This window comes from Gadus morhua, chromosome 16, assembly GCF_902167405.1.
Source record: "Gadus morhua chromosome 16, gadMor3.0, whole genome shotgun sequence".
In the NCBI taxonomy this organism is placed as follows: Eukaryota; Metazoa; Chordata; class Actinopteri; order Gadiformes; family Gadidae; genus Gadus; species Gadus morhua.
This window is the reverse complement of record NC_044063.1, coordinates 24,973,081-24,989,742: the sequence shown is the minus strand read 5'-3', so window position 1 is coordinate 24,989,742 and position 16,662 is coordinate 24,973,081. Positions and strand designations below refer to the sequence as shown.

The following is a 16,662-nucleotide window of genomic DNA, read 5'->3' as shown; positions in this document are numbered from 1 at the left end:
GGACTCTTACCTTTGTTGCATTTTTACACTTTTTTTGGATAAGATTAAATTGGTATTAATAAGGTAATAACACTCTAAAATGCAAGACAGACCCACCAGGAGTAAAAACAAACAATTATTTCACCCTCATAATATTTAGTGAAAACTTCAACCAATAAGATTCTTCGGACCGAAGGATCTTATTGGCCGACAGACCTGTCTGTTTGCTAGATGGACATGCAGGTTTTTCGCGGTTTTCCGTCTGCTTCTTGTGGCGCATTCGGGCCCGCGTCATCAAGGCGCGTCCTCAAATAGAGGGTTTGTTTTGATTCCACGGCAGTCCGTAGCGAGTAGCGGCTGATGATGGCGGACCAAAGTGGTACACCACGTACTGAAACAACCGCTCCCAGGGGGAAAAACAAAAGTTTAGCAGAGATGGTCACCCGAAAAAAAGAACTCGATACTGCAAGAGGAAAACGTCGAGTAAACATCGGCTCTGCTTTTGAGCAATGGAGGGAACTGATGAAGCTGCAGCCAGAGCTAAAATCGGATGAAATGGTCGCGGAGTTTCTGCTGGAAAGGTACTTTTATTTTGCATAACATAACCAAAAACATCATATAACCTTACGATTGACTATTTGTTGCAGACACTTACCGGAATCACGTTTAGCATAATGCTAACGGACCTACCGTTAGCTCCAGCTACTTAAGCAGTTTGCTCGGGAAATAAAGAAATATTCTCCACTTATAGTCTTCCTCACCGTTTTACACAGTACTAGTGTGCTTTAAATTGTTTTGGCTCATTCACACACACATTCATACACCGAAGGCAGCAGTTAGCAGGGTGCTAACTGTCCATGTGTGTGTAAATCATAGGTGTAAGTCATATCATATCTGTGTTTGTCGCTGTTTCCATGTTCAGTACAAGGTACAGTTTATCATATTTTAACTTTCTGCTGGTACAACCCGCCCACTCACGTTAATATTTGTGTGTGCACTGCATGTGCATGTTTGTGTTTTAGTTACGGAAAAACAACGTAGACGCCAGTAAAACATGGTTTCAAGAGGCCTCCTCCGCCACCATTGTCCACCATTGCCGAATCTTTTTCAGAACGGTAAGCCTTGTTTGTTAATGTTATCGTTTGCCCATCAACGTGGATCACACATGCGTTGTGTTTTGCGATGGCATGAACAAGTACATTGTTAAAAGTGATACGTTATTGGTGTGAAATCAAACCTAGAGCTGATGCTATACCGTTTCCCTACCCCATCAGAACATGAGAAATGTAACTGATGTTTCCAGAACACTATAAGTCGTCTCTACTCATGTGCTGTGTGGCAGCAACTTATCTAATGTTGTGAAAAATGCCCATTATTTATTTCATGTATACATCTGTAGAGAGGAGGATTTCTCTGTTCATGGAGTGGAGGGTTTGGACAGCTACTCGGCTGAGACCTCACTTCTCACAATACAAGCAAGGTACAGTGGTACCTAGGTTTTACTTGTCAAATGTTTAACAATAACATATTTTTAAAGTGAAGAGTCCTTTTATTCACTCATCCAAATGTATAATTATGTAATACTGACTTTCTTTCTGATTTCCTAAATGCAGTGTTACATCAGCAGATGAAAGATTGGGTGACATCAATGAGGACGCATTTAATGATATAACAAACTCTATGTAAGTGTTTTCAAGGACATAAGATGAGACTTTTCATGATATTTTATGGGTTATTATTTCTGTAAATTCTGTGTATGTAACATAATGTAACTAGCTGGGGTTGTCTGTCATCAGCATTGACCACGATGAGGACGAATACGATCCTTCTTGGCATCCAGACATGGAGGCGCAATCAGATTTGCTGTTGGAAGAGGAGGACACTGTAGAGGAAGACTCTGACTGCAATGACAGCAACGACCCAGATTACGTGCCACTTTTTCGTGTGTGGTATGGTTATTATCAATCTTCATAACCAACCTGTTTTGACATTTTTTTACCTGATTTTATATTTCGCTTATGATTATTAGTATTAATAATAATTTGAAATACTATAGAAATATTCGTTCATTTTTACAGCAAAGGCAGATCTCTGAATACTGGGTTCATCCTTGAAGAATGTCCATCAGTCACCATGGAAGACACTGTGCATGACACGGGAGACGACACAGATCAAGATGATCATGAAGAAGATCTCTCTGTGCTGGAGCAAGAGCAAGAGACACAACATCTTCCCCAAAAAAAGCAAAGAAGGCAACCAAATAGATCAGAGATAACTGTTGAGGTGGAAGAGGATATAATTGGCAAACCGGCTTCTATTGCTTACCATGACTGTCTGAGGCAGCTTTGTGAGTTTGTTGCTTTGCCAATAGATTCTTGTAATGGGAAGGACCCCATCACCCAAAAACAATGTCAGGCAAAAGGACCTTTTGAGATTAACATCAAGTCAAGGGTCACAGCTGCCGTCATTGAATGGGTAAGTCATGTTTTGGTAGCACATGTAATTTCGTTTTTAATACAAAATATTATCATTGTTTTATATTACTTCACTTATTACATTTTTTCCATGTGTTTTCTCCTGCCCCTTTTTCAGCTGTGTCCTCAAGGTCATATCGTGTGGCGGTGGTCTTCCCAACCAACTTTAAAATTTGGCAGTCAGTTAGGAGACTTTCTAATGGCCACCAACATTTTGCTCACAGGCAACAACTACACAAAGGTGAAAATGCTTTTCAACTTCATGAATATGGGGATGATCAATGAGAGATACTTTGCGGGCATCCAAGACAACTACTGTGTGGACACTATAAAGGCGTTCTGGAATGCGAGAAGAGCCAAAGTGATTGCCAATGTGAAGACATTAGGACCAACTGTTGCTCTCGGTTAGTTTCACCGACACACACACATACATCAACACACCCATAGTAAACTAAGAACATAAACAATTATGCAAGACGCATCCACATTTTCATGCATGTTCTGGCACCACAAACTTATTTATCATCATATTCTGTTTTGTCGTCTGTATTTTAAGGAGATGGAAGGATGGACAGTCCAGGATTCTGCGCCCAGTACTGTACGTACACTGCCATGGACAATGCCACAAGACAAATAATCAACGTGGTGAATGTGGACAAGCGTGAGACTTCGCGGAAATCGACCAACATGGAGAAGGTGGCCTTTATAGAGACATTAGACACGCTGAAGCAAGATCTTGATGTCATTGAGTTCTGCACTGATGCACACAGCCAAATATCGGCCCTATTCAGTAAGTGCTTCTGTAGATGCATCTAATTGGGTTTGGAAAAACAATGTATGATTTTAAGAATTATTGGAAGAAAAACAATAACAACAAAACAGTTGGCAATTATACTGAGATATTATACTGTGTATTTTTGTAATCATTATTTTCCAGACAAAAACAAAGGGCTGTACAAGGACAGTGGCGTCAAGCACACGCTGGACATGTGGCACGGAGCCAAGAATCTTGGCAAAAAAATCCATGCTGTAAGTTACTGCTATGTAAAGATGGATTACTGTATTTGTTTTCAAAAAATATTTTAGAAATGTCATATATTTGTTAGTTATCATTCTGAAGCAGAATCATTCTCTTTTTTTCAATTTAGGCCGGCCTCCAAAAAGGCTGTTCACTATTACTTGTCTGGAAGAAGGATATCTGCAACCACTTTTGGTACTGCTGCAAGGCAGCAAATACAGTGGAGGATTTCTGGGTATGTTTTTCACTGTAATTTCTATAAGTAAGTGTATTGTCAATGTATTGAAATTATACATTATAACAATTTTTTTTTCATATTCATCTGAATTGCCTATTCAGGACATGTGGACAGGATTGCTACACCATGTCACCGGAGAACACCAGTGGGGACTTGGCGGCTGTTACCATGGCCCATTGGAGGAAAATGGCAACAAGGAGCTTATTCCAAAGGGAAGCACTGCACACCGCAAAATCACAGAACTGATCATGGATGAGAGGTGGTCAAAGACGATTCCAAAGTACTTGACCTTTAGGTAATGAGTCAGCCTTCAATATAATAAGCTTTTGTTTAGATGTGTTGTACTAGTAACATTTATTATTGTACAGTACATACATAATGGCCTTCTACAGAATGACAAGAAATGCAGCTCTTGTGTACTTTGGGATAATAGATTGAAACTACATTACTATTTAGTAATAATTGTTTTTGCTGAAGTTATGTAACCAATCATATCTTTAATTTTTCCTCCCTCTCTGATGCCAGATCCACTGGTGCCCTGGAGTGTTTCCATGCACACCTTCTGATGTACGCATCAAAACGAATCGCCTTCGTACCACCTGTGTATGCGGCCCGAACACTTTTAGCTGCCCTCGACTACAATGAACACTGCAGCCGACCCTACTATGTGAAGGCAGATGGCAAATACAGGTATGTTGATGTTTAAAACACAAAAAAATCATAATTCTGACTCCCCCGTGAACAGATAATTAGTAGATTTGGTGTGTAATTGGGTGCTGGTCAAAAAATCATAGCAAAGCAAAAACCTTTACAGCAGTCACTTATAAGTGTAATTTGCAATAAATAAGATTGCACAGCTGTGCAATTGCATTTGTGGAAGGTATAACCCCTAGTAGTGTGTGTTGTCAGATTTTTAGCTTGACCACATTATAGGGGCCCACCAACCTACTGGTCATGCCGAAGTACTGTGTCTGTGCTGCACTCTAAAAAGTCGGTTGACCGCTGACAGGGCCTACCACCTCATGTCATAATGACATTTTTTTCCCCACTGGGCGTGACATGGTTGTGGAGGGTACAACGACAATGAGGTCAAGTCTGAAGTCTGTTTGAACATTTATTTGAGGAATTCAAAATACACCCTTTATATACTATATTGTTCTTTGATAGTCTATCTTTTGTTTATTCTCCTTATAAAGTGAAACACATCTCATATCAACTTACCACATTTTTATTTGTTGGTAACTGTACTTTTTGTGTCCTGTCAGCTACCACAAAATGTACAACAAAAAAAGCGGTGGCTTCTGTCTGTACATAAAGAAGGTCAAGAAGAGTTATGAGTACATAAAAGACCGCCAGTGTGCCATCCTACGCTGCAAGTTGGACCAGTTGGCGGCAGGGAGGGGCATGCCTCGGAAAAGAGCGATGAGACCAGATGACCCCCGACGACTTGGGACTCTCAGTGGTGTCCCTGCACCATCAACGGAACAAATTTTGGAGACTCAACGCAGCAGAGGTCGTGGTGAGTTGACATGTGATTGTGACACCTACTGTTTTTTTTAATAACATCTCTCATTGGAGAAGGAGCATAACTTCTCCTTATATGTTACCTGTTAGATTGTCCATAAACACATAATCGATGGAAGATAAAGTTAAATCTTTTTATCTGGCTAGTAATACCTAACTTTGCAATTTTGTCCAATGTTACATTTTGATTTTTATTACTCTCTGTCAAGGTGAACCACTCCCGCAAAAGTAGAAGACGATCTGCACCAACCAGGGCTTGTCCTGGCATCAAACCTGCCGTCTTGTCTGAAAGGACTACCAGAGAACTCCGGATATAAAGCAATATTTTGAAAATGTAGACTTATGTCATTGGTTTCCATAATGTAAGATGTGTGTTTTTGGGATCACTGAATTCCCTCAGTAAGATTTTTAAACATTAAAACTTTTTTTCATAAAATCAAATTGATTCTGAAGTTCATACAGAATATGTGGAGAAATTAAACTAAGGCATTCTGTAAGCATTCAGTTGAAATTCAAAGAATACACTTCCTATATATACACTAACTAGAATACACTAACTTATAATATTAAAGACTTTCTGCAAATCAGATGTAATGGTGGGAACGAAGCGCAGGAGCAGCAATAAGTCGTGTGATTTTCTGCATAGTGTAACCAAAGCATAAGAAAAACATATGATGTAAGTAAAGGAAATGGCAGTTCGACATTTTTAAACTGAATTGACTTGAAAATTGACTATAATTGGAATTTCACAGATGTAAATCAACACAACAGAGTAAATATGTATTTTTAATTTAGAAACATGGGTCACTAACTATGGCCAAAATATACAGTAATAAGACAGTACCATGTACATAATTCACAGGGCAGGGTACACTGGGCTGGAGTCTATTCCTCATCCATACCATTTCGGCTAGGGATAAAACCTTTGTAGATCCCATTGGGGTCTGGGTATGTTTCCCGTATTCTCCAAACACAGCAACTTGGTATGACAACTCTGTGGCCTTGTCCAAGTTGACCATACTGCCAAATTATATACTGTCTATATGCAGAAAAGCGGAACTGCCTGTGGCTTTCCCCCGGTGTTTGTGCATCATCTAATGCTCGGGAGTCATTCCAGATGCGTCTAGCCATGCGGAGGACCCCCGGCTGCAAGATGAAGGCATCCATGTGAGGCAGGACAGAGATGCAATTTTCCAGCGTTTGTCGGCAGCACACCTTCTCAATGTCTCTAATCATCTGCCTGCATCTGCCACAGACACACCACTCTGGTTGCCCGGGTGTTCGAATAATTTGGGAATCATCCTGAACCTGTGAGTGTGCCATCAGGTCAAACAGCATGCTTGGGTCCCTTTCCAGGCAGGTCAGAAGCAGCTCATGAGACTGTGTGATGTCTAGAGCTTGAATTCTAGCCTGAAATAGTAGATATTTTCATGTCAATAGATGTTGCAGAGGTCATAATTTTTAAAACAAATAGAAATATTGGCTGCTGGACATCTAATCCAAAGACGATAATAATAAGAAAATACTAATATGGTGCTGCTTTACCTGCTCAGCGGCAATCCTCTCCTGCTGAAATTGCTGAACTCTTAGTAGATCATCATGAGTAAGAACAGCAGGTCCACGTCCCCGGCGACCTCTTGCTCTTCTTCTTGCTCTGCTAGGAACATCTCTGCTGGTTCCTGGTCTCTCCTCATCACAGTCCTCTCCACCCTGTGTCACACCACGGCCCCCCCTGCCTCTGCCTCGGCTGCCTCTAGAAGGGCCTGTTCTTTTTCTGGCTCCTCTGCTCGTTTCCTCTGCCTCCACAACTTGTTGGCCTGATGTGTTTGGTTTTTTTTTGTGTTGTGGAAAACCACGGCCCCTGCCTTTCATTCCCCTGCCATGGTTTCCTCTGCCTCCACTTTCAGTCCTTGCTTTCTTCCTTGAGGTGTCTTCGCCTGGAGAATCGTCATCATCATCGTCATCAATATCAATATCATCTTCCTCTGTGTAAACTTCAATGCTGTAGTCAGGATCTACTACACTGTCGTCCTAGAAGCACCAACATGTAAAAACAAAGACAGAACATGTTTTACTTTATAACAATATCAGGGTGAAGAGAGACATAGGAACACTTTCTGAAAATACATGTTTTGCATATTTTAATTTTACTATAAATCATATCTCTGTGAAATTATTGTAGTGAGATTCGTGATATTCAGACAACATAAGCTGTGTCGAGTCTGATGATGGGGGGTGGGGGGAGGGGGAGACAGTCTGAAGTCGATAGGCTGGTTGTAGGTGTGAATCCACATAGTAGGCTACGTGAAGAGGGGAGATTTCTAAAATGCAGACAATGTTAGAAACAGCAGCAGTTTGCAATGTTACAATGTTTCCAATTGCAGATATAAGCATTCTATCATTTGAGATCATATTGCAATATTTCCCATTACAGTATGCTGATGAAGCTAACATTCAAGATCGAAAGCATAGCAAAATGTGTTTCCATTATCTCTGCCAACCTTTCTACATAATTAGGGCAGTGTGTTATTACTCTTGCTGTGGAGAACTCCCCAGGGTCCCACAATGTCTATTTATTATAAAGTTCGAGCTTTCGACATTGAAGAATACTTTTTTGAACAGAGTGATAAAGTTAACCACCGCTGGCCGTTAGCAGACAAAACCGTAACCGACGTTACACTGAAAACAAAACAGCTGAGACTGCTTATTATAAGGCCGCTATAACGTTAGATAACGTTAGCCGTACAGTGTTTGCAAGAAAATACGACGAATTCTACAAAAAAATGTATGACAACTAAAAGAATAAAGCAAATAAATGGTGCAAATAACCATTGAACTGAATATATATGTGTATGTAAATGTATATAACTTACCGGTGCTTCTGAATCCGATTCCATTGCTTCGGTAAACAAAAACTCACGTGCGTGCGCGGAGGCAGTAGGTTGTAAGTCTGCTTGTGTAAATAAAGTTTCTTAAATAAAAGACCGCGGATGGGAACGAGGGGGTGGGGCATTGGAGGAAGGCGGGATGATTTGAATGTGCTGTAATTCTCAAATGCAACAAAGGTAGGAGTCCCTTTAATGCTCTTAAAACCCATTAGGTTTTACTGAACTAGTATTTTTAACAGTACCTACCTTGTAGGCTATATCAACAATTTTCTTATTACTGAACTTCAAATAACTTTTCTTAACCCGTTTTTAACAGTATCTTTAAAGTGCTTTACAACCATCATTAAACATTTTAATACTTTACAAAACGTCAAGAAGTGAGCCACGAGTGGTGTTATTACAATAAAACAAAAAGGTAGAGACGAGCATGGTCGGTACTAGCTTAAAGCTACTAGCCTAACGGTAAAACTTCCAACGGCGCCGTCATTACAAATCTCTCGGCGAGCGTCGGACCTTACTAGCTAGTAAGCTACTAGCTTAACGGTAAAACTTCCAACGGCGCCGCAATTACAAATCTCTCGGCGAGCGTCGGACCTTACTAGCTACACATGTACTCATTTTAACACTCATACTTTACTTAAACATTTCACTACACATTATCCAATCACTAACATCAACTTGTTTTACATTTTAAACACATAACCCACCTGAAACAAAGAGAAAAGAATGCTGACACGGGAGACGCGACTTGTCTTTTCAGATCCTCATTAGTTTTGAGGATCTCACGGGGATTCAGGCAAACCACAATATTACTGTGCCTCCTACTGGCAGGATAGTGCACTTGCATTGTGAAAATGTAAAACTATAAAAGATATTGCTCATACAAAATAAGATCAATTTAGTAGGAAATATTGTGTCTTAATAATATAAAATGGTGTAGTATATAAAAACGTAATATACACAAATGTGGGCACACATTAGTGGGCATCACATTATATTGACACATGTTGGACAGATGCTCTATTCCATGCAGTCGCGCCGTCAGTGGACAGTATGGAGTGACGGGATTAAATATAGAGAATTTCTTTTATTTCTATTCTAAGGAGATATTTCTGGAGTTATAACTGAGAAATAACGCAGTGGATTTAAATTATTCTGATTAGGATTTAACGCATGATACGGGTTGAAATTAAATTTATGAAGGGCGATGATAAAACATAATCGTTCTTCTCACTCTGCAATTCTTCGGTCTGACTTCAGTTCACCACCACACCGTCTGTGTCGCCAATTCTCCTTTTCATCCAAACCATGCGTACGCATGGGTCAGAGTTTGCTTAGGGCTGCGCACATTTTCCCGTCAAGTTGTTTTTTTATAGATCACAACCTTGGCGTGAAAAGTCACGTACGCAACTTTCAGCCCCGTTTTGTGCGTACGCAACGGTTATAAATGAGACCCAGGGCTGTCGGGCTGATTACTGCGGGATAACAATATTGCGTTTATTAAAGTTCCTTGCAGTGCCGTCCGGCAGCCTGAGCTGTGCGCCCGCAACCTCTCACTCGGTCATAACACTCACAAACTGTCAACATCGCAACCAAGTCGATTTTGTCTAGAGGGGAGTAACTGAGAGGCCCCTCCCGAAGTTGTACAGCCAAGGTGGGCCTTAAACTGCGATTGGTCAGAAAGACGTAACAGCTAATGTGCCGGTGTTGTGCCGAATTTCGACCCCCCGCATATTACGACCCCCCCTTCGCGTGAACGCGCATTCGCTTATTGTCAACGCCCCATACTTTCATTTAGTTCGAGGCGCACTTCCTTCCGACAATATTAGTCTAAATTAGTGTTTATATTCTATCGCAACATCACAAGTTGAGCAACTTATCACAGAAAGCGATGGCATATTTTAGATTGTAAGTTTGAAGACGAACACATCGCAATGGAACCTCCGACGGCGACAACCCATGTAGGCTACGCTACAACATTCACGATAATGAACTACGAGAGCACTTACATACGTAATAGTTAAAGTAATACATTAATGCATTATGTTATTTACTCATATTCATTTTGACAACCTCTTGGTAGCCTACCCTGGAAAGCACATTAAACTGTGACTGATCCAAAACTAAGGAAATCCTTTACTAGGTAGGCTACAGACTCAGTGAGCACAGCCTCGCCTTCGAGGGAGTGAAGGATATTGGATATATTGGATATATATTGAATATATCCAATATATATTTTCGATATATTGAATATATACTGTATATACTGGATATATTCAATATCCAGCCTGCCATACTCATCAACCACCTCCTATTTCTTGTTTGTTTTCACCACAATCGTACTGTGCCTTTTTTTAATATTACCTATATATAATGGATTACCGTGCATCGACCAGTTTGCCTGACTAATGTAGTCTCCGACTCCTAGCCTGCTCCCTGCCTGGACTTCGCCTACCCATCAAATTGAAACCTATTCATGGCATCCTTCGTATTCATTACAGTCAGGTTATTATCACAAAAAAATGTAAATGTATGCACTACTTTTGTACTTGCACCAAACTTTTGTAGGGCTCATTAATGTAATGTGTGTTCAACTTTGATATCTGTTGATGTTACATAGGATTTCTGAAAGGAAGTCTATTCTAGAATATTCCTCAAAGTCAGAAGTTGTTAATTGCAATTACTTCATGCATACATATACATATGTACATCCATACACATATTCATAATGTGTACTGTTCATTATATTGACATGGTAGCCATCAACACTGGGAGCATTTTGAATGAGTGAGTAATTCTGCCGGCATGAATTGGCTGTGAGAATACAACGCCCCCCCGCCAAATGTCCCCTGTTGTGACTACACCTGAAATTTCTACTTTCACATCCAGTGGCCTAACGATGTAACCCCAAAAAATGTAAAGTGTTTCAGACTTTGCAAACAGGAAATAGGAGGGGGGGTTGAAATACGGCAGGCTAAATTGCCTGCCGAAATACAAGCCTGGTATTGCAGCTGTGGGCTGTGGACGGGGCTCTTGATACAAGGGGCCCAGAAGTAGATATCTCCGTTCACTCCAGGAATGTGTCTCCACAAAAAATGTCTGGATATCAATCAAAGGCTCATAATTATCTTTATGCGATGTACTAACATTTTTTAGGTTTTCTCTTTTCAAAACGCCACCTCAAGCGTTTTATTAGCCGTTTTATGTTTAAAAAAAAATTGCTGGAGAAGGAGGGGTGAGCAGCTGAAAGGAGTCGTAGTGAAACAAACGTTGTTTCGGCCCGGTATTCGAGAGGGCCCAGTGCACGGCTATATATAATATATATATATTAGAGCTGTCAAGCGATTAAAATATTTAATCGTGATTAATTGCAGTAATGTCATAGGTAACTCACGATTAATCGCAATTAATCACAAATTATTTTTCTATGCTAAATATCCCTTGATTTTTTTGTCCCATAATTCTTCTCATTTGAATTCTCTTATCAACATGGTGAAGTGCATTGGCTTGCCTTGTGCAAATGATTTTTTATTGATAACAACATAGGCATATACTGATCAAAACAGGACGATACAAAAAAAGAGCCTATAGTGCAATTAAACGACTGCTTTGAACAAATGTCATTTGAACATAGCAGTTAGGCTACTGCTTCTTTGTTTTGAGCCAAAGAATTATTATTATTATTTTTTATTAAATAAAATAATTGCGTTAATCGCGTGATAATTTTTTTAACGCCGTTAAAATGGGTTTGCGTTAACGCGTTAATAACGCGTTTAACTGACAGCTCTAATATATATATATATGTTACATATATACATATGTATACGAATTGCTTCCCCTCTACGCTCCACTAGAGGTCACTGTGTGTGTTTCAGTGTATTTCAAAGAAAGTCAGGGATGCTGAAAAAGCTTCAGACTATGCAGAGATGGATTCATGGCACAAATGTGCAATATGCAGCTGAACGTATAACATATATGGGCACATTTATCGACTGGATCGAGGTGCAAATATATTCAAATCATTGGTAGAGCTTGGCAGATAATTCTCTACCTTTGCGTGCTGTGCAGGCTACCTGGGAGGGCTGATGGATTTACTGCTACAGTGTGTGTGCAGAATCCAAATGAATTTTCCTGTTTTCTTTAGATTGTATTTCTCCCAAGCTTCCTTAACCATTCAGCCTTTTCCATACAATGAAGTATTGCGAAAGTTAGACCTCATTACTAACAGTAGAACGGATATGGGGCCACGGACCACACAGAGCCTTACTCATACATAATAAGGATCTATGTGCAAACTCTGTGACACAAACATGTGATTGTCAGGCAAGGCTGAAGCAAGTATTTGTTCATTTGGATGTAAACAGGACAAAACATTGGCAGGCGTGTTGAGGACCGGGGCGTTGAAACAGTGCATCACCGAGGCTCTTCAGAGGGATGGAGTCACATCAGCCACGTCGGCATACACATACAAACGCACAAACCGACAAGAACGTCCCCACATACACACATGCACATACACGTACATACACAGACAAACACACACACCTATACATACATCCCCCCCCCCCCCCCCCCCCCCCCCCCCCCCCCACCCCCCCCCCCCCCCCCCCCCCCCCCCCCCCCCCCCATACACACACATACACGTACACATACACCCCCCCGACCCACATACACACATATATAACCCCCCCCACACACACACACACACACATGCACACACACACACACACAAACACACACACACACACACACACACACACACACACACACACACACACACACAAATGCCCAAATGTCCCCTTCAGGCACATTTCCTTCCTCAGTTAATAATGAGGCTTTAGATCTCCTATCTGTCTTCACTTCACACTGCCTTCCTCAGCCTTTCCTCTATTAATCATGCATGATTAACAGTCTCAGTGTGTGCTAGTTGGTGATATTGTTAGATTTTGTGGTCCACTAAGGCAATGATGTTGACTGTCATTTAGAGAGAGAGAAAGACAAGATACAAATGACTGTCTCATGCAGCAAAGATGTTGTTATTCTGCGTGAGTCATCGCTAATCAGAGACGATGTCGAGGTGTTTTGAGGCGTACTGCCAGTGGCTACTTCAGGGCTTCTGAGCACATGTAAAGCATGACCAAAACACGCACCTCTGATTCCCAGTGTAACGTCAGTCAACAGTCCTCGGCGAAGCCCTACCACAGACTCGATCAAGAGGAAGAAGAAGAACAACGATGACAACAACAGGAAGACGTTTTTGGGATGAAGAATTTGACCTTGGTAATATCCATCACACGTAATGCGATCAAGATATCCGTCGAGAGAGGAAGTCCCTCGCTCATCGCACGTTCAAAGGAGAGTGCCTGGGAATGAGGTTAACAGGATATCATGGTGGGACCAAGGGCCTGGGAGGGAAGGGATTTCATCATCAAAGAATTTATTGAAAATAGTTATTACCTACTGCTTATTATTAATCACGCCCCAATAGTGTTATCATTGGCTGTGTCTGCCTGGTAAGGATTTAAGCTAAGAAAATAGATATTGAATAATGTGAGCAATGGCCTGGGTTTACGTTTGAACGTGAACCCGCGTTTACTCACAATTCAGGATGGGTCATCATCTGTACATCATAGAGAGACAACTGGAAGACTGCAGTCAGGTCTGGTGAATATTAATATACACAGTGATCATTATTAACAACTGCTATTGATTACTGATTGTGCATACCCCATTAGTACATGATTAATGGAACACTTTAGTGTGGAAAAGTGATTGCTAACGCAGAAATAATGCAAACATTTTTTTTGCAGTAAAGCGCCACCTCACAGAGGGCCTCTGACTTATTGCCGGCTGTTTGTGGTGAAAATAGTTGGCTTGTTTAGCAGAGAACACCTCTGGTAATATGATTTACCTTGTATTAATATAAACATTTAGCTTTACAACATAATATACGATGCAAGTAGATCAATGGCCTGCTCGCTACTTGCACTTACACAAAATACACAAATAGCTAAGAAAGATACAAAGGGTTGCATAATACTTTCGTCATATATACCACATTTCAAAACAATACCACACACAATACTACATAACTACACTGAAATTGCCACAGGAACACTGTTGCTTTGGATATATTAAGCTCTGCAGCCCTTGAATAAACAAGCAGCAATTACATCTGAATGAAAACAATGATCTACATAAACAAGGGAATCGCCATGAGAAACGTCATAACAAACGAATATAAACCTGGTGTGTACTGGAGTGTGTACTCTGAAAGGGTTCAATGAATATCTGACCAGTTATTTAAAATACACTCATATTCCCAAGGTCCTTGATCCTTGTTTTTTCTGGGTATCGGCAAAATAATTCAACGTGACTGGAAAAAAGTGTCTTCCATCTGATGAAATAGTATTAGTATGGTATCTTGTGAAAGCAGGTGCCAGAATCGGGTTACATGCAGACATCTGATGGGTGTATTGTTTTTATCGTTGTAATTGGTACACAAACAGGCTTAAAAGCTCAACACAAGTGAAACGTGAGGGAATTTAAGCATTCCCATTATACTTTAAATATCACACATCCCACCTCCATATTCACTCAAATTACTTTCCTGTCGAAAAAACAATGTTTGACATAAATGCTATTCTCAGTTACATCTGGGGTTTAAACTAAAAGATATTCCTGTCTGACTAACACTTATTTCTTGTAAGACTCTTCTTAACGGCTTAGTATTTGTTTTATTGGAGCTTGGGGAGAAACAATTAGAGCATTAAGCAAGCATATTCATTGAGACAATGCAACTCATTCCTTGTATAGTCACAAAATAGGACCAAAGGAACAAAGAAACTCAGACCAAAAGGGGGTCACACGGTCTAGAGTGGGAGCTTAGTTAATTGACAATACAAAGTTAAAGTGACACAAATGTAATCTAATAAGGCAACACCTTTTGCTTGGAGAGTGCAAGGGAGGTACCACTAGGTGCAAAGAGAATGTATACCAAGCATGATAAATGAACTAGCAAAAGCCAATACGTTTACATAATTTGTGATTATATTGTTTGTATGTGTTTTCCACGACACTGTCAGCCTTGCTATCATTACAACTGCTAGTCTGCATACAGCATCCACCCCTGTCTCCTTCCTTCAGCCCCATCACCCACTGTTGCTGGGAGTTGAACATGGCCGATGGTGAGTGCTTGCAGTGGGAGCCTTCATCAAAGAAGAGGAGAATTCACCAACGTCGTCCGTCAGAAAAGACTTTGATTGGACGGAGCAGCGCATAACAACCATCGCCTACTGTGTAGACAAACTTGATCACCAAAGGCTTAGTAGAATTTTGTATTGGCTGTATTAAAGCATTAAACACACACACACACACACACACACACACACACACACCACACACACACACACACACACACACAACACACACACACAAAATAATTAATACAACAACAGGACTGGTACCTAAAGGAAACTGTTGTTTTAGAAATGTTCCGTTGCCGAACAAAAACATTCCATTCTTTGTCCGTGTAAGGAATAATGCATAGAACGCCGGTCATTATCGGGAAAATAAGCCCAGACAGGGCTAACTGTCTTGCTTTGCCCTGAAGAGGATTATTTTCCATAATGAACTGCGATCTATACATTATAGTGGGTCTTTTTACAATTTGTCTACCATTTGTAGTAATTATCAGCAGAGAAATAGTTCGCCAAAGATGTTGACGTTGCTTTGCAACCGAATACGCTGGGGTTGAGAAGTTAATGCACTACTTGCGGAGCGATACGAAAGACGTGAATCAGAGGCAAAAAATCCACTTTACTTGACGATGGTCAAAAAATAATTGACCACCGGAAGTCGGGAAGGCCCATTCAAGTGAATGGAGCATTCTACAGCACTAAGAAGAGCCGTGTAGTATGAAGTGTTTTGAAGACCACTGCCATAAAGTTTTGAAATTTAAAAGCCATTGAATTATTTAACTTGCAATATCAACACATTTGAATTCATAACATTGCTATATTGTACTTACTATTTCAAAAAAGTTATCTCAAATATTTTGTTGAATATTCAAACATTCATGTAAACAATTTAAGTTGGAAACATTCAAAATACAATACTTATAATTAATACAGGTAATAATTAAGGACATTTTAGTGATTAAAAGTTATTGCTGAGAATTAGCAGGGAATTCAATGGAGAGTCCCGAGCCATCGAGACTGAATGCAATCAAACCAACAGCTGGCCAGTCAGGGCGGGGTCTGTCAAGCAGGTCATCACAGGAAGCGGCCCAACGACGGCTGTAACTGCAGGCAGTGTTTTCCTGCTCTGTGGGGTATTATATGTAATTCGGTCTTGGACCTCAAGGTGGACTCGTGTTATTTCTCGTAAATGTATCCGTGTTATTTCTCGTAAATGTATCCGTTTATTTCTTGTTCGTTGGTTTTGTCGGGAAGATCGAGAAGTTAGTGTCGCAGCTGCAGACAAGTCACGTTCTATAAATGTTCTAAGGTTTTATGTTTCAAGCAGGCAACAAGAAAGATT

General features: G+C 40.5%; 2 protein-coding genes across 2 annotated transcripts; one reads left to right on the top strand and one right to left on the bottom strand.

The window, feature by feature from the left end:
• The first annotated feature begins 271 nt into the window (after positions 1 to 271).
• On the top strand, positions 272 to 5,674 carry LOC115561767 (uncharacterized). Its single transcript, XM_030381995.1, has 14 exons — positions 272 to 560; positions 1,002 to 1,094; positions 1,379 to 1,459; positions 1,593 to 1,661; positions 1,776 to 1,928; positions 2,058 to 2,454; positions 2,572 to 2,857; positions 3,010 to 3,243; positions 3,391 to 3,482; positions 3,602 to 3,706; positions 3,811 to 4,004; positions 4,235 to 4,399; positions 4,975 to 5,228; positions 5,443 to 5,674. Exons 5-14 carry the CDS (start codon positions 1,822 to 1,824, stop codon positions 5,463 to 5,465), a joined length of 1,857 nt encoding a protein of 618 aa, XP_030237855.1. The 5' UTR covers positions 272 to 560; positions 1,002 to 1,094; positions 1,379 to 1,459; positions 1,593 to 1,661; positions 1,776 to 1,821; the 3' UTR covers positions 5,466 to 5,674.
• Positions 5,675 to 6,005: 331 nt separating this feature from the next.
• On the bottom strand, positions 6,006 to 8,301 carry LOC115561768 (uncharacterized). Its single transcript, XM_030381996.1, has 3 exons — positions 8,107 to 8,301; positions 6,779 to 7,264; positions 6,006 to 6,643 (listed from the first exon to the last, which is right to left on the bottom strand). The coding sequence occupies exons 1-3, from the start codon at positions 8,128 to 8,130 to the stop codon at positions 6,119 to 6,121; spliced, it is 1,035 nt and encodes a 344-aa protein (XP_030237856.1). The 5' UTR covers positions 8,131 to 8,301; the 3' UTR covers positions 6,006 to 6,118.
• Positions 8,302 to 16,662: the final 8,361 nt, after the last annotated feature.